The 22,106-nt window shown below is 50.3% G+C and overlaps 2 protein-coding genes and 1 non-coding gene across 3 annotated transcripts; 2 read left to right on the top strand and 1 right to left on the bottom strand.

Annotated features, from left to right (window-relative positions):
• Positions 1-191: 191 nt before the first annotated feature.
• On the top strand, positions 192-2,910 carry LOC120675717 (ribonuclease H2 subunit A-like). The gene is made up of 8 exons (XM_039956925.1): positions 192-423; positions 507-624; positions 862-933; positions 1,707-1,830; positions 1,907-2,231; positions 2,314-2,401; positions 2,482-2,602; positions 2,727-2,910. The coding sequence occupies exons 2-8, from the start codon at positions 534-536 to the stop codon at positions 2,794-2,796; spliced, it is 891 nt and encodes a 296-aa protein (XP_039812859.1). The 5' UTR covers positions 192-423; positions 507-533; the 3' UTR covers positions 2,797-2,910.
• Positions 2,911-4,772: 1,862 nt separating this feature from the next.
• On the top strand, positions 4,773-4,846 carry TRNAE-UUC. Its single transcript has one exon. It is a non-coding gene; the product is annotated as a tRNA-Glu (tRNA).
• A 3,860-nt stretch (positions 4,847-8,706) lies between these two features.
• LOC120672095 (transcription repressor OFP1-like) lies at positions 8,707-10,255 on the bottom strand. The gene has a single exon (XM_039952389.1). The coding sequence runs from the start codon at positions 10,136-10,138 to the stop codon at positions 9,131-9,133; it is 1,008 nt and encodes a 335-aa protein (XP_039808323.1). The 5' UTR covers positions 10,139-10,255; the 3' UTR covers positions 8,707-9,130.
• Positions 10,256-22,106: the final 11,851 nt, after the last annotated feature.

Genomic DNA, 22,106 nt, shown 5'->3' with positions numbered 1-22,106 from the left:
TAGGTCAGCTTTAGTGTTTAATTTCGTGAAGGGTTTCATGATATTAAATATAGAGAAGAATGAAGTTTAATGAAATATGTGAAGAGTTTCATCAAAATAAAATATACCTAACGTAATTATTTAATTTTAATATAAGTAACTGTGAAACTGTAGATCGAGACTAGCCTTAAACATCTCGAGCTCGTGGTCAGATCGATCTCGGCTCAGAAATCAGAATCCTCTCGCTCGCTCGAGCTCGGCTCATTGACAGCCCTCCCGCTCAGAGGGCTCAGCCGCTCAGTGGCCTCAAGTTCATCTCCTCCCTTCTCTTGGACTCTCTCCTCCCTTTGCTCTTCCTTCCCTGCCGGCGGCGACTGGGCAAGCGGCGGCGCCATTTGTCCTGTCTTCGCCCAGCCCTTTGCCGGCGACGAGCGCATCCTCCAGGTACGCCGGCCCCTTCTCCTTCCTTCTGCTGTGCCAGACGGTGCACCCCCAAACCCTAACAAAACTTCGATTTTATTTGCAAGAATCATCGGGTGTACAAGTGTACACCCATGTCCTATGCTGGGTCAGCCCCTGCGGAATGGGCAACCAAGGTGCCCTGCCTCATGGGGATCGACGAGGCTGGCCGTGGCCCTGTCCTTGGTATACACTTCTGACTTCTCTCCCGACTCGCTGGTCAATGTTGCTTGAAATCTTTTGGGTTTTACAAGTTTTCAGTAGGCTAAAGTGAATTAAGATGAGCACTCGTGGAAATACGCAATGTTTCTTGAAATTGTAGTTTGTTTGAAATCATGGCATGCCATGAACAGGACACGTATTTGCAGGGTTTGAGCAGAAATGAAGTTTGCCGAAATTCACATCTTGTTACTGCTTGTGCAGGTCCAATGGTGTATGGATGCATGTACTGCGCGCGGTCTTACAACAATACTCTTGCCACCCTCAAATTCGCAGGTCATCTTCACTCCTTTTCTTCTTTATCTATTTTTTGCTTGGTGCCTTGGTGGCTATGTTAGTTTGCAAGGCACAGCTCAAAGCTTAAAGTTGTTTTAGTTCCAGAGACATGTAAATATAATTTAATTTCAAGTACATCATGAATGATTCTGTGACTGTGAGCCTGTATCGGAGAGAGAAATGGGCTAGCTTGGTAATAGTAACACCATATCTTTTCAAGTGCTGATGCATATATTTACGAACTTTTAAATTTGTGGACAACAAAATAAACACATGGGTAGGTGCATCAAACATATTTAGTCTTGGTACTTACTGATTTTTCTTCCAAACCAAAGGTGCGAGCTTGGTGCACTGCAGCCTGATTAGGTGCTGCTAAAGTGCTAACTGCAATCCTCTTCTTGCTTCCTTTGTTTGGCAAACATTCTTTTCTTTAATCCTCCCCCCCCCCCCCCTAAACTCATAAGTTGCAGCTGCTTCCATTGTGCATCCTTCTCGCTGTGCAAAATATCAGTTTTTGACATTTTAGAGTTGTGGTTGAGATAGCTCCTGTTTATATGTGGCATGCTGACATATTGCATGAATCCAATCTTTAGAGTAACCAAATCTTAAATCCATCTAGGTAGTTTGTGATGCTTACTATCGTAGGACGGTCCAGCTAAAAGAGTCGGCTGATATGTTACCGTCCATGGGCTTTGAAAAGTTCAAGAGTAGGTGTGCTATTAGGACATCGACTGATAACTAATGTAGCCTATTGGTCTTGTCTTCGTGGACAGATTCAAAGACCTTGAAGGAGGAACAAAGGGAGGAGCTATTTGAAAGTTTAAAGGTCAATAGCTCTATTGGGTGGGAAGTGGATGTCATATGTCCAAAGGATCTATCTGCTAAAATGTTAAAAAGGTATGTCTAGTAACCTTTGTACCTAGTGAACTGCAAAATTGATCTTTTACCTTAATTAATAGTCTCATTGTTTCAGATCGAAAGTAAATCTAAATGAAATATCACATAACTCTGCCATGGGCCTTGTTAGAAAAGTTCTTAACATGGGAGTACTACTGGCAGGAGTAAGAGCATATGTTCTTGAATACAAAAGGACCTCTTGTGCAGTTATCCACATAGGATTATCCACTACATTGTTTTGTAATTTATTCCTACTTGAAATGGTGTATATAGATACAGTGGGGGATCCTGAGAAGTATCGGATCAAGCTGACTGAAAAGTTTCCAGGCATTAAATTTGTGGTTGCCAAAAAAGCCGATAGCCTTTACCCAGTTGTTAGTGGGGCAAGTATAGTGGCAAAGGTTATGTTCCATATGAAATTTTCTCATGTGACTACATTTTTATAGGCTTAAATAGTTCTAATGTCTTAATGTTCAACTGCAGGTCACTAGGGACAGGGCCTTGCGAAACTGGGTGTTTGATGAAACAGCTCTAAATATGCACATGAAAACTGGATCAGGCTATCCAGGAGGTCATCCTCATTGTATGGGATTTTATCAAACTGTAATCATATGACTGTTTCATTAAAGAACATCCTAGTTTATGGTGCAGACCCTGATACAAAGCAATGGCTAGAAGATCACAAGCACCCGGTATTTGGCTTCCCGACCCTGGTTCGTTTTAGTTGGGGAACTTGCACACCCTTCTTCAAGGATGCAGTTGAGGTTACATGGTGTGTTCGAATTTTGAATTTTATGTTCCCATGCTTTCTTTGTTGAACAAATTTTTCCTCTGTGAATTGCAAAACGTGATTCTGATTGCTAGTATGATTTGTGCCACATGGAATGGACATGAAGGGAGTCCGATGAAGATGCAACTAACAATGGAAGAGCCAAGCGACAAGTCAAGCTTTCTAGCCTAGTGTAGCGAAAATGGCCTCTCATGCCATATTTCAATATAATGTTTTGGCGATTGATGACACACACAACACTTGGACTAATATGATTGTTAAGATGAACATTCCCAGGCTTTTAGGTTCAAGTGATGACAAAAAGAAGATAGGCGTAGCTAGGCCCGAAGGGCCGTCCCTACGGGGGTTCTGAAAGCTCTTCGGTCCAAAGGACAAGAATCGAAGAGATCGTGAAGAAAACCAAGTCAAAGAAATCAAGACAGAGACAATTTACTATCACTGGTTAAACCGACGATAGGGAAATTGTACTCACTGGTGCAACAGACTCAGAGAAGGCCAAATCAGCAGAGTACACCGGTTGAACCGACGCTAAGAAAATTACATACGTCGGTGCATTGACTTGGAGCACGTCTGGAATTTTGGTAACACCGGTTGAACCGACGTAAAGAAAGTTGAATACGTCGGTGCAATGAACTCAGCAGCTGAAGCAAAATCTATACACCGGTTAAACCGATGCTAGATATTGGTGAACGTCGGTGTAGTTGTCCAGAGAGTTAGTTTTTCAGCAACTACACTCACCGGTTAAACCGACACTGCATCGGTTGATTATGTCGGTCGATTGAGCTAGCCGTTGATGTTTAACGGCTAGTTGGAAAATGCACTCACCGGTTTAACGGGAGCATCGGTTTAACCGGTGATAGCACTTTTTGTCAGCCTTTTTCCAACGGCTAGTTTGGGGTGTGTGGGCTATATATATGCCACTCCACTGCTCATTTGAGAGTGCTGGAGACCAAGGAAGTATACAAGAGCCAAAGATCATCTCCAACCATCATAGTGCTTCATTGTACATCATATAGTCTTAAGCACACTTGTGAGAGTGCTTAGTGCTTGTAAATTGTAATAGGGATTAGTTCTTGCGAGAGCTCCCTTGAGAGAAGTCTTGCTGCGGCAAGCAATCCTTGTGATCTGTCGTGTGACCCTCCGACTTGGTGTGGAGTGGCAGCGACACTTTGTGCGGGGGAAGAGGAGACCCCCTCCTTGGTGGAGAAGTTCCGTAGTGGATTTCGGCCAGGTGACCGAGAGAGACGGTAGCGGTGCACGAGACTCGGTGTCTTGTGGGCACTTGCCTTTGCTTGCCGACATCGCCTTGGTGACGTAGTGCAAGACGGTGATCGGAAGAGCCTCGGTGTCCTGTGGACGTAGGCGTTTGTGCCGAACCACGTTACATGACCGTGTCTACTCGGGAGTTTGCATCCCCCTTGCACTTATCTTTTTACTTACCGTATTACGTTTCCGCATTTACTCTATCTTGCGTACCTTTACTTTCCTAGTTGGTTTGATTAGGTTTGACTAGGTTGCATGTCTTTTAGGGATAAGTAGAGAGTAGCATAGATAAACCTTAGTCATAACTAGCATGTGTAGTACGTGTTAGGTTTATCTTATGCAAATAGATTGAGCCCTGGGATAGAAAGCGATTAGCGATCATATTCACCCCCTCCCCCTCTAGAGCCGGACACCCCGGTTATCCTTACACCTAGGCTTTACTGGTTTCAGAAGGAAGACTGAAGAGATCGAATCGAGTGGAAAAGGCCGTTGCAAGTTCTTCCAGGCTCGCAAGCTTGAGCTGGTCAGGAAGTTCCAATGATGTGTGCTAACTTGGCATTTGGTTGTAGTAGAAAGTATTCTTCTGAAGTTTGATTTGAACACTCGCAACCTTCTGAAATCAAGCAGAAAGTCATGGATCATGGATCGAAACTTTCGTGGAGCAGCAAATGCTGGACAGGTGTTTGTCATGTATTGTAAGGAACTGGTAGGAATTGTAAGCTGAACTTGGCTGGGATGTGAATCAGTACTGGAAACGGATGGAATATATGGTCTTGCTCATAGCTACCTCTAACTTGTGCTCGCACGCAGCACCAGTGGGATGCTACTACTGCCTGCTAGATTGGAGAAGAGCAAAGATAAGAGTTTCGAGTGGACCATTCCCAGTAGATCCATTGTCGTCTAGTCCGGTTAGGATACCTGGCTTTCACCCAGGCGACCCGGGTTCAAATCCCGGCAATGGAATGCTTTTTTGCTCCCCGTCCCCCATTTTTTTTTTCTAAAATAGAGCCCCCATTCTTGTCAGCAGAAAATCAATGTTAATTGTTTCACCATCTCCCAGCTGCACAGTTTGACGAGCTGATAATAAACATGATAATTTCCGTGGGCATATCTAAGGATGCCATTAACATTGTACTTAATTTGCGTTTACAATCATCTGACATCTAGAAAGTGTATGCATATTTAAACAAGCTGCCCAAAAATGAAAGATATAATGTAGCAATAATGCGCATATGTGCACAATAATTTCCGAACAAGTTACCGTGGTGCTGTAGCAGCGGAGCGCGCATGCAGCAGGAGGCTCCGGGAGGGTGTGCGCCTCGCCGTCGGAGAGTCTCTGGAGCTGGAAGTGGCCGTTATTGAAGGCTTGAAGCAGACCCACGACAGCGGCGTGGGATCTGGACAAGCGGCGGCGGCGTGGGCGCTAGTGCATGATTTGTGAAATTGCAATTGCTTGATTTGTGAAAGTGGGATTTGCATTTGTTCATGATACAACTATCTTGCTACTAGTTTGCAGAATTTCACTAGCAGGTAGCACATTTTTCCCAGTGTTAGGGTCTGAACATGCACATAAATGTGCTAAATCATGCATTGTTTTGCATTGAATAAATTGGTACAATATAGATGTCTCTTCACTCTTGTTGATGGACAAAAGGAAACTTCAAGGATTTGTTTCCTATTGTTGTAATTGTCTGCTTATTGTATGGTGGATTTATTTGTATCATCAAGACTAAGAATTTTTTTTTGAACGAACGGGCACGAGATTGTGCCTATTTCATTGATATAGAAGGAGTGAAAATAGTACAAACGGAGTTAGTAGCAAAATTACAATCTCGCAACTACCGAGCCTAAATCTTTGGCTCCTGCTGTTATCCACAAATTAGCCTCCGCTTTAATTTTCTCCATCAACATGGTTGTCGAAGTTTCGTGTCGATTGAATACTCTGGCGTTCCGCTCCTTCCAAGACTTGATGCAAATCATGATGCAATTCACTTCTGCAGTATTTATTGAATTTCATACCACATCTAATGCTTGTTAGTGGGATATTTCGAAGGCATTCTCATTCTCTCGCCCTAGTTAATCTATTTGAGTTCATCATGCAAGTAATGTATCTAATCTTTTTTATTCTCATCTTTAAACTGGGATATTGATCCAATGGGTGGTACATCGCAAAGTGCCAGCTAACTGGTGTACAAATTGATGATGATCCTAATAGCAAATTGGAGGTAATTTATTAGAGCTATAACCTCATTTTATTCAGGTTGGAGAATATCACTTAGGACTTTGTTTTGCCATTGTGCTTAGATTCGAGAAGGGTTTGATGAAAATGATGCAGATGGCTATGAAACACCTAATGGGCAATGTGATCTGCCATATTGTGTAAGTATCATGTTTATTTCAATAGTTAGATTCTATTATGCAATTATTTAAGATTTGTCAATACTCTTCAGCGGGCAATCTACGAGCCTTGCAACCTTCAGTGGGTATGATATTCGATAGCTGGGAACAAGGCAAGTCATTCTACAAAGCATATGCTGATCATGCTGGTTTTTCAATTCGTACATGGACACAACACAAAGATGGTGATGTAGTGAAGTTGAAGAAATTTGTTTCTTCAAAGGAGGGCTGGAGGAAGGAGGGAAAAAAAAAGGAGAATGAACAAGTTGATCAGAAGCCCGAAAGAAAAATCAAAATTATTAGGGTTGGTTGCAAGGCAATGATTGAATTCAAGAGACAATCTGATGGTAAATATGAGGTTTCTCGGTTTGTTAAAACACATACTCATGAACTTGCCTCACCAAGGAGGAGGCATTTTCTTAGATCAAATAGAGAAGTGAGTGCTGAATTGAAAAGCACATTATTTTCATGTCATAAAGTACTTATTGGCACCTCTGCAACATTTCGACTTCTAAGCGTAGAGGAGGGGGGGGGGGGGGGGGGGGGGGGGGGGCGGCGAAAACATTGGATGCACAAAGCACGACCTAAAGAATTATGATCGAGTCAAGCACGCAATATGCCATGGGGATGGACAGATTTTGATTGACAGTGATATCTGTCCGTATCCGATTCGTTTACATTCCACGTGTAGATCTATGTTAGAGGATGTTTCCGTAGAGGATCCACTTCCATTAAGCAGACCCTGTTGTGGAGCAGCGGGCAGTTATGGGGCTACATACCTGCCTATGAGCCTATCTGAGCTGAGAGCGTTGTCATCAAGTACAGTGTGCAGCGCATTTGCATACGGCCGGCGTACACAGCACCCAGGCCAGTACGAAATAGAATACTATACGCATGTCACGGAGCAATGCATTGCGTTCATTGATACTGTACGTAAGATCTGCTACAATATTCCGGGTGTGTTTAGTTGGTGAAAAAGTTTGGGTTTTGGTACTATAGCACATTTCGTTGTTACTTGATAAATAATATCTAATTATGAATTAATTAGACTTAAAAGATTCAGCTCGTGCTAATCAAATAGACTGTATAATTAATTATTTTTTCAACTGCATTTAATATTTCATACATGTGTTCGAAGATTCAATGGGATGAGTACAGTGTAAAATTTTTTGGTAACTAAACAGGTCCGTCGCTGTGGAAACTGTTCGGAAGGCAGCCGGAGCCCGGATGAATACGATCACTGCCAACATCGAGCCGTCGACCGCCACCACAACTTGCACGAGGGCACGAGCCCATGAGGCGAGTACTGCTGCGGTCAAAGCAACGGGCCTACGCCTGTATCCCTGCTCACACAACAGTGTCCATTCTTGATGCGATTAGCAACTTACGTGACAATTTTTTCTCTGAACATTTGCAATCACGGAACTTCAGCGATCAGTCACGCATGGATGGCTTCGTGCCCCTCCCCGCGTCCACGAAATAAAACAGCAAGCGAACAAAAACAGAAACAGTAGCAATTTTTAGGACAAACTACTGTAGCAATTTTCAACCAAAAATTAGGAGGACTAAACATGATTTAATTGTAAATCTAATTACACGGATGGACAGAAAATCGCGAGACAAATCTATTAAGCATAATTAATCCATCATTAGAGATTGATTACTGTAGCATGACATTGTCTAATTATTGCATAATTAGGTACATTAGATTCGTCTCGCGATTTTGCCCGGAGTTGTGGAATGAGTTTTGTTAGTTATTCATATTTAACTCTCCTAATTAGTGGTTAAACGTTCGAAGTTACGTACAGAAAATTTTTGAGAACTAAACGGGCCAGTAAAACATAGGGAAACAGTGAGCCCAAGCCACATGTCAGTGCAGTACGCCGCGAACAGCAAGCACTGGCCACATCAACTGCTCACCCTTTCAAACAAAAGCCGGAGCTCGGCGGCTATTTGAATTCTAGAAACTGGAGACCTTGGAATCTTTCGCCATGCCATACATGCCGCCAAGTTACACGGCTGGAGCATTCGGATCCAAGTGAAAATAATGAAACCAATAGCCTTTGGCCGTGTTTAGTTCGGTAGAGTGTAACACAAAATTTTTGCGTTTCGAATCTTCCCAATTTGAAGCACTAAATGAAGTCTATTTACAAAATTTTTTGCACAGATGGGTTGTAAATCGCGAGACGAATCTAATGATGCTAATTAATTCATGATTAATCAATAATTAACGGATAGTTACTGTAGCATCACTGTTGCAAATCATGGATTAAGTAGGCTCATTAGATTCGTCTCGCGATTTATAGACCATCCATGCAAAAAATTTTATAAATAAACTTCATTTAGTACTTCAAATTAGTAAGATTCATTTTCACTTTAATTCGTTTACAATTTTTTTGCATTGGAACTAAACACAACCTTTGGCCTTTTTTTTGTCCCTTCCTTGCATTTAACTGACCCTGAAGCTGGGCTGGCAAACAGCCAAACACACATCACTCGAGAAACAGTTCTTCTTGAGCAGTAGTTTTTCACAGTAGCACATGCATAGTACAGGTACAACAGTTCCGTCGGCCAGCGCGCGCAGCGCAAGTCTCGCAAACAAGAAGGCCGCCTCAAAAGCGAGCGCGGCACGGTACCACGCCCCTCAGCTTTCCCCAGCCACGCGTGAAAAGGCCACGTCGGCACGTACGCCTTAAAAAATGCGTGGAAATCAGCGTCCACGTCGGCTCCGGACACGCCATGATGGATGCCGACACCCGCGGGGGCTGCCTGCCGATCTCGAGCTGCTGCTTCATGATCCTGCTGCATGGGCGTGCCTGTTGTGGTAGGCCGCTGGGCAGGCTCAGGTAGTCAGGTGCGCGGCGGCGGGGCGGCGGCGGCGGCACGGGAGGTGGCATTGTTGAGCTCGAACCAGACCTGGCGGAAGACCTTGACGATGCAGTCGTGGTGCTCGTCGGCGTTGAGCGACAGGTAGCACGCCAGCAGCGTCTCCAGCTCCTCGGGCCGCCCCACCATGCGCTTGCTCGCGATCATCTCCACCATCGACGCCCGGAACTCGCGCTGCGGGTCCCGCGTCCGCCGCACCACCGCGAACAGCTCCAGCTCCGACACCGCCGCCGCGGCGCTGCTCGGCCGAGGGGAGCGCACGCGCACCGCCGGCGCCAGGCGCGCCCCGGGGGCCCTCGCGGAGGAGAACGACCTCCTCCCGCTCACCACGCGGCGGTGCCGGCGCCGGCGGCTCCGCGGCCGCTTCTCCTGGTCCGTGTCGGACGGCAGCGGCGGCAGCACCGGCGTCAGCGTCCGCACCGGCGCCGGCGTCGGCGTGGGCAGCGCCTTCGGGGAGGCGGGGCGGGAGAGGGAGACGAGGTGGCCGAGCGGCGGGAGGTCGCTGTCGCCGCCGACCGAGTAGTGGCGCCGGCGGTACAGCTGCCGCGCGGCCGCGGCCTCGGACCCAGTGTCGTCGTTGCCCACCGAGCGGCGACGCGGGGCGATCTCCGCCGCCGTGGCCCCGGTGTCGTCGCGGCGCGGGACGATGTCAGGAGCTGCCTCGGCAGCGGACGATGACGAATCAGCCGGGCTGCTCCGCGACGCCGACGCGGGGCTGGGGCTCGTGGGCATGTGGAAGCACGACGGGAACGCGGTGGCGGCCTGAGCGGCGGTCTTCGCCGTGGGCGTCGCATGCCCGGGCCTAGCAGCGGCCGCGCCGTTCTTGGCCGTCAGCTTCGAGAGCCACGCCAAGGGCGAGAAGGACGAGAAGATCGCCTTGCTCTTCCCCTTGCCCTCTCGCCGCCGCTCTTGTTCTACTGGTGGCAGAGCCTCCCGCTGCTGTTGCTTACTGCTTCTAAGCCCCCACCTCATGGCTGAGCCACCGGTTTCCTGTCGAGCTGCGTTTGTGAGCTCGGAGGCTGGAGATGGAGAGTGAGAACTGAGGAGAGCTTGAGGGGCAGGGGCTTTTTAAACGGGAGGTTTTGGCGGTTCGCCGCGTGGGGAATGCGAGGTGGTGTGGGCCACTATTGGACATTTGCAACTTTCCGTAAACAAAATAAAGTAAAAAAGAAATGCGCAATGCAACTTTTTTGCGTTTGAACTTTGAAGTTCATGATCCATGAGAGCTTTCTGCCATGCCCAAAGAAGTAGGCGAGAAAGTGATTGTTCCCCTTTTCTTGGCGCTTCATGCGTGCCACTGGGCTACGCCTGATTGATTTCCGTGATTGGTGCTAGTGATTTCCCCAGCACGCACTCAGTGAGACAGTGTAGGAGCACAAGTGTACAACATGTTTGCTAATTGCTGCCGCCTCTCGCTTTTTCCAATAGGGCCATGCAGGTTAAAGAACAGGTGCCCGCAGTACCGCGAGTATGTGCGCGCGTGGTTTTCGGGTTTTCCAAGGCCCTGATCATCTTTACATCAATCAGATCAGGAGATTGGCTCACTGCCTGTGCATCACACTTGTTTAAGCTCAGCACTCGCACCCCAGATTCTATATTTCCGTGTGGTGTCTGGAGCTGAGCCACCAGAGATAGAAGAATGCCCCACGAAGATCCACCGATGCGCACCTGCTCCGGCTTCGGGAACAGATAGGATGCCGGGAGCAGGCGCGACGCGACCGGGGCTTTGGGTGCGTGCGTGCGCATGGATCTCCCGAGGGCCATACCGCGCGCTTCATCTTTGCGTGCCTGCGCGGCTGCGCCGGTTGCCGGCACCGGCGCGCAAAAAAAGCCGAGCAGCGCGCACGCCCCCACCGCGCGCCGGCCCCCATGCCGGAGCCGGACACAACGCAACGCACGGCGCGACAGAACCGCCCGAAGCGGCGAAAGTGGCAGACACGCGCAGGCGCGCAGCGCTGGAGACGGGTAACTCGGACAGCGCCGGGGGCAGGCGTTCTGCTGCTTGGTGCTTGCTATGCCGCCTGCTGGCTGCTGCCGCTGCCTTTCCTTGACAACCCGAGCGGCTCCCCCATGCTAACTGTTCCCGTTGTTTCCTGCCGCGCTCCGGCCGGGGCGGCGGCCTCTTTGTTTGAATTGAACGGCGTCCCCGCCACCTCGGGCTTTTGGACCGACGACACCACGGCGGCGCGCGGTGGACGCGTCCTGGCGACGGTGAAGAGTGAAAATGATCCGTCGATCTCTGGCACAGTGGGGGAAAATGTTCCTAGCAGATGCACCGTGTCAGCATGCCGTTTGCGATGTGAAAAAAAGTTGCATTGTTACAGTTTTTAGAAGAGGCCGCGTCTTTGGAGGAATAACTCAGCAATCCTTGCATTCCCTGCTGCTTGCTAGCGTGCGGCATTCGTCGAGGCACCTTTGATTGAACCAGCACTTGCGCTCCTGCGGCACAGAGGCATGCAGCTCGAGTCAGCTGGTCCATGCACCCCCAAAAGGGCAGCTTTTCCCTGCGCTCCGAGCGACTCCCTACCGGTGAAAGATCATTCATTCCTCTGCATTCCTAGCTACTCCCTTCCCCTGCTGATGCGAAGAGCTTCAATTCATCCATATCCATGCGCCAGACGCAAAACGATTTGTGCCTTCGCCTGGCTCGTCCATGTGCTCGGCCGCTTCGGTTCAAAAAATCGGGTCCCCCCTTTTTCTGCGGTAGCAAGCTGTAGGCTCACTTTTAGCCATGCCATACAGCGTGCCTCAAGGGCAAAGGCCTCAGCCTAGAGTTGGGGTCAGGGTAGAGACTAGGCCCTATTTAGTTCGTGCTAGAATTGTAGCGCGCTAGGAATAATAATAATTTTGACCACTAATTATGGTGTCAAACAAAGCCAGTTTACAAAACTAACTTCAGAACCCCGCGCTAGTGACCCTGAAGAATCTAATGAGGCTTTTGACCGCGCGATTAGAGGATGCTTACTGTAGTATCACTGTAGCTAATTATCGATTAATTACCGTCATTAGATTCGTCAAGAAAAATTACACCCATTCCTAAATTTTTTTTGTAAATAGACTTCATTTAGTGCAACATGCATGCGAAATTCTCTTCTCAGGAAATATGCACGCTAAGATTCTTGCACTTCCAAATAACGCCTAGAGAGAGGGGCACGCACGCAGCTGTCCTTCCCGTCCGGTTTTCTTCATGGCAGAGTACCATGATTTGAAATTTTGAGACGTGAGGACGTGAGGCGACGCAGGTCGTCGATAGCTGCAACCACGTAGTATAAATCTTTAGCTCGGAATACAGATAAGCTAGTTCTAGAGTAGCTGCTGTTTGTGCCCCTGTCTGTGTCAATTCGCCCGGCTCGTAGTTTTGATTTTCAGCTAAAAGTTCTGATTTGAAACGAAAAGCTGAAGGGAGTGACGATGCGACCTGGTCGGGGCTCGGAAATGTGCTTCTGATAATTGATGCGGTCCTTTCCCCAAGTCCTCCCTTTCAGGACAGAGTGGGGAGGCAAATTTTTACTTTCCCGGAAGAACATCGCGGTTTTTTTATTTTTTATTTTCGTTTTTTACAAAAATATATTTTTGTTTTCGAAATTTACAGAAACATACCCGGGCGCCCCGCTGCCGGGCGGCCGGGATCTGGTCGCCCCGCAGCAGGGGCTTTTCTGCAAAAATTTTCGCTGAGAATTTACGCTGAGGCCCTTGGAGGACCGGTCGCCTGGCAGCGGAACGACCGCCCCCCCTCCCGCCGCCGCCCGGCAGCGGGGCGACCGCCTCCCAGATGCCGCCGGCCCTCATTTGCTTCACCAAAAATTCAGAAAAAATTCTCGGTTTGTCGTAATACTATTCATATAACATATAATTGTCTAACAGTTCATTGGTACTGCAAAAGTGTACTTGCATTGCAAGGTAGCATAAACGAAGTTTGAGTACAAAATATGAAAACCAAGACGACATGTCCATAATAACAATAGAGAAATAAGTGGCAACAACTAACCATCCCTACCGTGCCGACCTCTCTTACGTTGTGCGTGTATGTGATCTGTAGGGTTGCTATGACGGTCCGGTGGCCTCACATCTCTGGCAGGATGACGTAACTGAGCCAGAGGTGTATGCAAGCTGGGATCATTGTCCTGGGCAGGCGTAGCAAACAACCGTGTAAAATCGTCGAAGGAGGCCTCGTCGTTGTCTTGAGACCACCCTACGGATAAAAAAAAAACCTTTTTTAAGCAATGTTAAATAGGTGAATGCAATTTCCGTACAAACGATTGTGTACCCTACGCTTTGCCTCTCCCTCACCCCTCCTCTCCCTCCCTCCCTCCCTCTCTTTTTTTTCTAGATTTTTAGTGATGCAAATGAGGGGGTGGGGGACAGCCAACCCCTTATATAGGGCCGGGGGAGGCGGTCGCCCCGCTGCCGGGTGGCCTGGGGGGCCGGCCGCTCCGCTGTCGGGTGACCGGTCCTCCAGGAGCTTCAACGTAAATTCTCCGCAAAAATTTTTGCAGAAAAACCCCTGCCGCCCCACAGCGGGACGACCACCTGCGACTGGGATATATTCCTGTAAATTTTGAAAACAAAAATATATTTTTGTAAAAAACGAAAATAAAAAATAAAAAATAAAAAAACTGCGAAGAACATCCCTACCTAAGGCCCAATTGTTCTGCTGGCCTGGTGGGCATGGATTCAAATGCACGGCCCATGAATACCTTTCTCCGTTTTTTCTTTTTAGTACGTGGGCCATTTATGATGTAACGCATGCCATCTCTTTTTCCTACTGCCTAATACCTCCGTCTCAAAATAAATACAATTCTAAAACCGAACACATAAATCAATGCTAGATGAAAATTACTAAATTGCCCCTTATCTTTTGTAACAAAAATCTAAACATTGGCTTGTCTTTTGTACAAGAAGTTTCCGGAGACTCTTGTCTTTTGTGGTTGATAAGTCAAAATTGTATTTTTTGTGGGACAAATTTTGAACCATAGAATTATATTTATTTTGGGACGGAGGAGTACTAGTATACGATCAACCCGTCAAAATAAGTACACATGCATTTATGATTGTACACGTAAGCTCCGAACACACGGTCCAGGGAACAAAAACGTGCGATGTCTGAAACCATCATCCTCTAAAGTCTAAACGGACCCGACAAGACACGAAATAAAAACGAAGACTTGCCTGCCAACGGTGCAGCCTTTACCGTCAAAATAATGCGGTCTGACCGGAGCCCTTGACCGGAGATTTTCGCCTTTTAAAATACGCGTAGTATCTTTGAAACTTTCGTGGTACACATACTGGCAATGCAACAAAAGCCCGGAGCCGTGGATCGACGAACACGTCAAGATCCGACGGCAACCTAGGTCTGCGTGCAGGCGTGCGTGCAAGTGCAACCACGCGGTCGCCACTCGCTATATCGCAGCATGTCGCGCGGCTCATGGGCTGGCGCTAGTCGCTAGATACGCGCAAGTTGCAAGTCTAGTTCAACCGTTTCGCGGGGGAGGATCAGCACGTCTGACTTGGAGTGGGAGAGCATCATCCCAATGGTCCTGGTCCAATCCCATCCGTGCTGTTTCTTTTCTTCATTTCCTACAGTTGCGCTGCCCGAGCCTGTTTCCTTGCGCCGACGGTCCGCCGTCGAAGCTGCAATCGCGTTACGACGTGTTCCAAAGGCATCGTATTTTACAACGAACCAGTTCTCTGCAGCGAGGGCATGGCTTTCCAAACAGAAACCACCGAACGGGGCGCCGGCGAGCAGTGGCGTCGAGGCCCCGTTTGGATGACACTAGCACAACTAGCACAAAAAGGAATTTTGTTTGCATAAAGCACTAAACGAAATTTATTTGCAAAACTTTTTTATGGATGAGTGTAACTTTTCGCGACGAATTTAATGACGGTAATTAATCGATGATTGACTACAATGATGCTACAGTAATCAACCTCTAATCGTGCGGTCAAAGACCTCATTAGATTCGTCTTGCGAAGTAACGCATGGATTGTGGAATTAGTTTTGCAAACTGACTTTATTTAGTACCTCTAATTTTTATTAAAATTTATGCTACCCAGGCTACTGCAGTACCCGATGAGAAGAGGCCGAAACCATGGCCGTGTTTGGTTAAAACAATGAAATACTGTAGCACCTTTGACCACTAATTTAGAGTATTAAATAAAGTCTAATTACAAAATCACCTTCACAACCCCCGTGTAAATCGCGAGACGAATCTAATGAGGACTTTGACCGCGTGATTAGAGGCTGATTACTATAGCAAATCACCCCCTGATTACCGTCATTAGATTCGTCTCGAAAAATTACACCCATTTCTAAAATTTTTTTTGCAAATAAACTACATTTAGCACTCCATGCAGATGTTCGTCTTTTTGTGTAAATTTGACATGACACTTAACCAAACACGGCCCATGGCGGCCACAGGGAGCACGAGCGCGCAGAGGGAAACCAAAAAATCCCCGCCGCCGTGCCGTGGTCCCTGCAATTCTGGAAACCATAACCATCTCAAACACTGCCAAAAAAAAATCTCGCGCACGGCGTGAAGAAAAGAAACCCGGAGCCGCCGCGCGGTTCCTGTCCGCAGCGCAGCAGGAGCAGATACGCGCGTTGGACGGACGCGCGTCGCCGTCTTATCGCGAGCCGCCAAGGTCAAGGTCAAGGCCCGAACCCATCCGCACCAGATCGCGCCGGTGGCCATGCCCGCCGGATCCGGAACCATCCGCCCCGCTTTCCGCCGACGGCGACGCAGCCCCGGCGCGGGGGCCTCGACGCCTCGTCGCGTACGCACGCCGAGGCCATTCGCGCGCAGCACGTTCGATCGATGGCGATCCCCGCAACGCATCAAGTGTGCGCGCAAAATCTCCCCAGCTTGTCGCGTCCCCTCCCGGCGCGCGATACGAGCACCGCCGCTTCCGGTGCCACCAGTGCCAGCTACGGCCCGCCCGCCCGCTCGCGGCTGCCCCGACGATCGGGACCGGGACGCGACGTGACGTGACCGTCCGATCTCTTTCCGTGTCGTATCCCCGCGTGATCTTACCCGTTCGGTGCGTGTGTGGCGCCGGCATATCATCTTGCATTGCGCCCGCCGACCTTGCCCGGATAATCCTGGCTCCCTCGTCTTCCAGTGGTGGATTGGTCAAGCCCCACTCGCTAGTACATGTGGCGTAGGCGTGGCGGGGAAAGCCGGAGGTATCTTTCGCCAAAAGAAGAGGCCGGCTTCTATTTTGTCACCAGAATAATATAGCGGTGACTTTCGCTTCTGCACTCCACGGCATGTGGGGGGCATTTGATTCGATCGCGTGCGGGCCAATCGGCAACCCCCCGGCTAGAGAACTTGTTCCTTCGCCGTCCATTCAAACTAGTTGGATTCGTTCGTCCACATGGGACATGGCTCGGGGGTGCAGGCGCCGGCCACGAGAACACGAGAGGCCCTTGCCCCCCTCTCGCATTGTTAAGGGCCAATCCCTGTACACGTACGGCTACCTGAAGGCCTAAGGGTTCACGGCGTGTTTAGTTTCCAATTTTTTTTGGTTTGCCCCCCTCTCGCATTGTTAAGGGCCAATCCCTGTACACGTACGGCTACCTGAAGGCCTAAGGGTTCACGGCGTGTTTAGTTTCCAATTTTTTTTGGTTTTGGCTACTGTAATATTTTCGTTTTTATTTAATAATTAGTGTCCAATCATGAACTAATTAAGCTCAAAAGATTCATCTCATCATTTACAGTTAAACTGTATAATTAATTATTTTTTAAACTCCATTTAATACTTCATGTATGTATCCAAAAATTCGATGACAGGAAATTTTGAAAAATTTTAAAAACTAAACAGGGCCTCACTTAACGAAGCAGAAAAAGGTGCGGGCCGGCCAGGATGTGCAGGATCCGGCCACGCCGCTTTCGCGAGATCCAATCGCAAGTGGGGGATGTGCGCGCCACTCGTGTTTCCTTTTTTTTTCTTGGGGGGAAGATTTCCTTCGATTTTCCCTTTGGAGTGCTCCTGAAGCACCAAAAGCAAGAAAACAAAAGGGCTAAAGGAACACGAGGTCGACGGGTTCAGAAGCTTTTTTGTTCCTCGGCACCTGCAGGCGGCTAACCAACCAATTGGTATAAGATAACAAGTACATGGTTTTCATTAAACATGAGGGCGCTAGAGCATCTCCGGCAGTTCCTAATCCCCAATAATCTTCTACTATTGAAAAAAAGATATACTTCAGCATATATTTTTTTTCTCAATAACTATTGGGATGTCCCAATATTTCACCCCATCTCCCCTCAAATAAAAGGAGAGTTCATGCTCTCCCAATATATTGTTGTATAGGATAAAAGTATTGGAAGACTTCAAAAGCAACTCCCCCAATAATCCTCAAATTGGTATTAGAAAATCTCCTAATACCTATTATTAGGAAAGGATTATTGAAAAACTGTTGAAGATCCTTTGCTAAAAGCTCAAGGAGTAGCCAGAAGGCAGCAGCAAAGGACCTCGTGCTAGTCGCACAGTGGTGTGCGGGCTTGCAGCGCTCGGACGCGAAGCAAGCGACCGGAGAGGAAAGCGGCAAACCCATGACCATGAGCACGCCCGCTCGGCTTAAAGAAAGCGTCAGTTGCAACGACGGCAAAGCAGCCGAACCGAGGTCCCAACCGGTTGGTTGCCAATCGGCAGCCGAACCACTTTGCAGGAACACATATTTGCACGGTGGAGTGGATGTATCGAGTTATGTCCATCATCGTTTGATTTATTCTTGGATGCTGCATAAAAAAATCTCCTCACTAGAATTGCTAGGGTTTAGAAGATTTTCTCGACTAAAAAACAATTGAGTTTCTTCTTAATATAATACCGTTTGGCCAGTGGCGGAGCCAGGAGGGTGCTGGGGTGCTCCAGCCTCCCCTAGTGCCTAAAATGCCATGGAGCCCCCCACAGCTCCCCTAAAATTTTAGAGGCCAATGATAAAAGAAGGAGGATCAAAAAAGAAGAAGGGTCACCGGCCCTCTTGTCTTCCATTCCTGGCTTCGCCCCTGCGTTGGGCGAACTTTCCCCTACTGATCGAGTTTTTTTTTGGGACAAAAGCAGCCGAGCCGCCAGCCCCTTGGAGGGTTCTTCCCGCGAGATGGCCATTAACCAGTAACCACCGCCGCACCAGGGCGCCGAGGAGGCGATTAAAGTAGTTGGCACGAGGACCGGCTCCCCACTGATGCTCCTGGCGACGTGCCTCGTGCTATAACGACTAGCCCGAGAGAACACAAGTTGGCGTGTCTTTGTTTGGGGAATAATCAAAGTTTAAGTCTCCCGTGATCGGTGATGTCCTTCACTATCCCTATTTCCCGATAGAAGCACCCTCCACTAATAAAAAATATATGTCGTGATGTGCATAAAGTAAAACTTTGAGTAATAATTTATACGAAATTATGACATTTCAGATAAATGTAATCAAACATTTTGAAAAGTTCTTCTCATAGTGAACGTAATTGTCGGGTATCATGAATAGAGACATCCTAACTAGGGGACTAAATCACCCATAAAACGCAAAACACATGCGGGCCATCGGGCACACGAAGGCCTACACGCCTCCCTCCAATCCAAAGGAAAGGAAATCACTCAAAGAAGCCCAATCCACGGTCCAAGTACAAAGTACGGCCCATCCGCACTCCCTCGAACCCGCGGGGCAATCTCTGCCTCGCTCGAGGGCCTCCCGCCGAGACGCTCGAGGGCGCCCCGCATCTCCGCCTCGCTTGAGGGTAGCGAGCCAACCCTCGAGAGAGCAGACTGACTCCGCCTCGCTCGAGGGTGGGGAGCCTACCATCGGAGGAGCGGATCGTCTCCGCCTTGCTCGAGGCCACCCCTCGACGGAAAGGACAAACGACCCTTCCGCTCGCCCGCTCGTCGTACGGAGGCATTAAATGCCAATCACTCCTCCACAATGCCCGGGTCAGACGACGTCTGGCCTCCACTTCGCACAGTGGCTGTGACCGGAGTCCCGTCCGCCAACTCCGGTCACTTCTCCGTCATTCCGGGCACTGTGGCGACACTGTGAGAACTTGTGACGCTGTGCGAGACGTGCTCGGCACTGCTCCAACTACTGTGCTGCCAACTCCCCGTACTTCCCTCGTGTTTTTCCCTCCGCGGAACCCTCGAACGGCATGGGCACGGCCCTCGGAAACGGCCCCGACCTTGACTAGGACAAGACCCCCGCCTGCAGGACCCTCGGAACGTCGCCACACCACGCCTGAAGGACGGTACCCCCTACAACAACCACCACACCGCCCGCTGGAACTACAAGGACGCCGGCGCGATCTCCGCAAGGCCAAGGACGACGCCCAGGACGACTGCCACGCCAGGCGCCATACCCCACAGTGCACTTTCCACAGAGCTTGATCACTGCACCCCCGCGATTCGGGGAGAAGACGACGACTTCCGCGATCTCCCCGTACATGTACGCCGCCCCTCCTTATGTCTATAAAAGGGGAGGCGGGCTCTATCTTATCCATCCGGGCAGAACATTACATTCAGCATCACTCACAGAGCACACACGCTCTTGAGCCCCGATATTGGCACTCGTCTCAATCAACTTCTCCTCTAGCAGAGACTTGGGAGCTTCCCTCCCTCTCTCGCCTCGCTTGTACCCTCTACTATAGGCACCCCAGTGCAATACAGTACAGTGCTCTCGCACACTCCTTTGCTGGACGTACGGCCTCGCAGCCGGAACCAGGATAAACCCGTGCGTGACTGTGTTGCCTCCTGCATCAACCATCTGGGACGAGGAACATGCAGCATTATCACTAGTTGGTGCCGGGCCACCGGGTCAGGACACCGACAGTTGGCGCGCCAGGTAAGGGCCGCTGTGTGACATTTCTCTTTTGTTGCCATTTAATCTCCAGGGATGGCGAGCAGATCCAACCTATTTTCCATGGGTGCCTCGGATCTGCTCCCAGCGGGATATGAGATTTGGCTCGGGAGTCTTGTGTTCAGGGCAACCGGCAACGGTTGCCGGTTACCTCGTGGAGCTCCTCTCGCCCAGACACAACCCCGACACTCCGACTTCACTAGCCCGGCGCAACAGGCGCTCGGGCCAGCGCTCGCGACAAGCCCGCATGGAGCGGCGCAGGGCGGCACGCCTCAGCTCCCCCACGTGGGTTGAGGTTGGCATGTCGCAGCTCAACGTCGCGGCCGACGGAGCCACCACTTCGTCATCACGTGCTCCGGCGCCATCTGCGCCGGCACCACCATCGATTGCAGGCCCAGTGCCTTCTAGGGAGGGCGCGACTGCGCCGTCGCCCTTTCCCTTTGGGATGCGCAACGCTGCCACCTATGCCTAATCATCCAGCACCAACTTTACCGAGTACGAGGATCTGCCGGGTCATCACCTCCTCTCGATCCGCAACCTCATCGCGTCATCTCCTGACGACTCCTACCCCGAGACGGCGGGCTCGATCGCCGACGACATCAACTTCTTCATGGACAACTTCACGGCCGAGGAGGGCGAGGACTACTCCGGGGTCTGTGACCTCGACGCTTTCCGCTCGTTCCAGCTCGCGGCGGCGTACTGCTTCACCTGCTCTGAGGACTCCAGCGAGGGGGATTATGATGCCACTCGAGAGTGCTTCATGGTCAAGCTCGCGGACGGGCAAATCGACGACGCTCCGGGCGATGACGGGAATGGCGGGGCAGACCCGCAGGCAAACCAAGCGGTGGTGCCTGTCGCGACCCCTTCTTCTTCGTCAAGCTCGGCGGCGCAGTAGGCACAGCTGGTGCAACTCAAGGAGCTTCAAGCCAGGCTTGATGAGCAGCCTCGGCAGACGCAGGAGCTGCGCACTGCGCTCGAGCAGCAGCGCACCGCGCGTGGCGCGCAGGCCCGGGCGGCGGGGCGCATCGCCCGGGAACGGATGCTAGCCGACAACGTCGATAGACCACTGGAACTGAAGACGGCCAGCGAGAAACTCGTCGCTACGGCCTACCTACTCCAAGCAATGCCCGAGCCATCTACGACTTCGGGTCGCAACCTGCGCCACGAGGCACTGGTGCTCATCGAGCAGGCTGCTGTGCAGCAGGCCGAGAGCTCTGCGTCTCGCATGCGCTTGACAGTCCCGAAGACCGGAGGTGCAGCACACCTGGGCCGCGAGGCCTCGGTGCACTCTCCCCCGGAAGGAAAGGGCAAGGCAGCCGCAGCGGACAGTGCGAAGGCACCCTCGGTGCACGACCACATCGGAAGGACTCCCGCAAGGGAGCGACTCCACGACACGCGCGGACACGCCGGCGACGGCGACGCCCGCAATATCATCAATGGCAGGAAGTACACCCCTCGACGGGGTGGTCGCTTCGACCCCGAGCACGATAGGGGCGAGTCACCAGAGCCTCCGGGCACCCGTGTGTTCAGCCGGGAGATTCGTTCCGCTCCCTTTGCCCCGCGCTTTCGACAGCCCACCACCTTCGTCAAGTACTCGGGCGAGACCGATCCCGCGGTCTGGCTCAACGACTACCGCCTAGGATGCCAGCTGGGCGGTGCGACAGACGACACGGTCTTCATCCGCAACCTCCCCCTTCACCTCGCCAACGCCACACGAACGTGGCTCGAGCACTTGCCCGCGGACCAGATCCACGACTGGGCCGACCTAGTCAAGATCTTCGTGGGCAACTTCCAAGGCACTTACGTTCGCCCTGGGAACTCCTGGTACCTCAAAGGGTGTCGGCAGAAGCCCAACGAGTCCCTGCGCGACTACGTGCGGCGTTTCTCCAAGCAATGCACCGAGCTCCCCAGCGTCACCCACGTCGAGGTCATCAACGCCTTCCTCGAAGGAACGACGTGCAGGAACCTGGTGCACGAGCTTGCGCGAAGCCGTCCCGCCCGTACCAACGAGCTGTTCGATGCCGCCACTAACTACACCGCCGGCGAGGAGGCAGTTGGTGCCATCTTTGACGGCAAGGCGAACAAGTGTAAGGAAGATGCGCCCGCAGA

This window comes from Panicum virgatum, chromosome 5N (genome assembly GCF_016808335.1).
Source record: "Panicum virgatum strain AP13 chromosome 5N, P.virgatum_v5, whole genome shotgun sequence".
In the NCBI taxonomy this organism is placed as follows: domain Eukaryota; kingdom Viridiplantae; phylum Streptophyta; class Magnoliopsida; order Poales; family Poaceae; genus Panicum; species Panicum virgatum.
Note: the sequence above shows the minus strand (reverse complement) of the source record. Positions and strands in the feature narration are given on the sequence as shown.

What these genes read in the sequence shown, in the direction of transcription:
- LOC120675717 (XM_039956925.1), top strand. Translation starts at nt 534, where the DNA reads ATGTCCTATGCTGGGTCAGCCCCTGCGGAATGGGCAACCAAGGTGCCC. An exon ending in TGGCCGTGGCCCTGTCCTTG is followed by an intron (nt 625 to 861) that starts GTATACACTTCT and finishes CTGCTTGTGCAG; the next exon opens with GTCCAATGGTGTATGGATGC. An exon ending in TGCCACCCTCAAATTCGCAG is followed by an intron (nt 934 to 1,706) that starts GTCATCTTCACT and finishes CTTCGTGGACAG; the next exon opens with ATTCAAAGACCTTGAAGGAG.
- LOC120672095 (XM_039952389.1), bottom strand. Translation starts at nt 10,138, where the DNA reads ATGAGGTGGGGGCTTAGAAGCAGTAAGCAACAGCAGCGGGAGGCTCTG.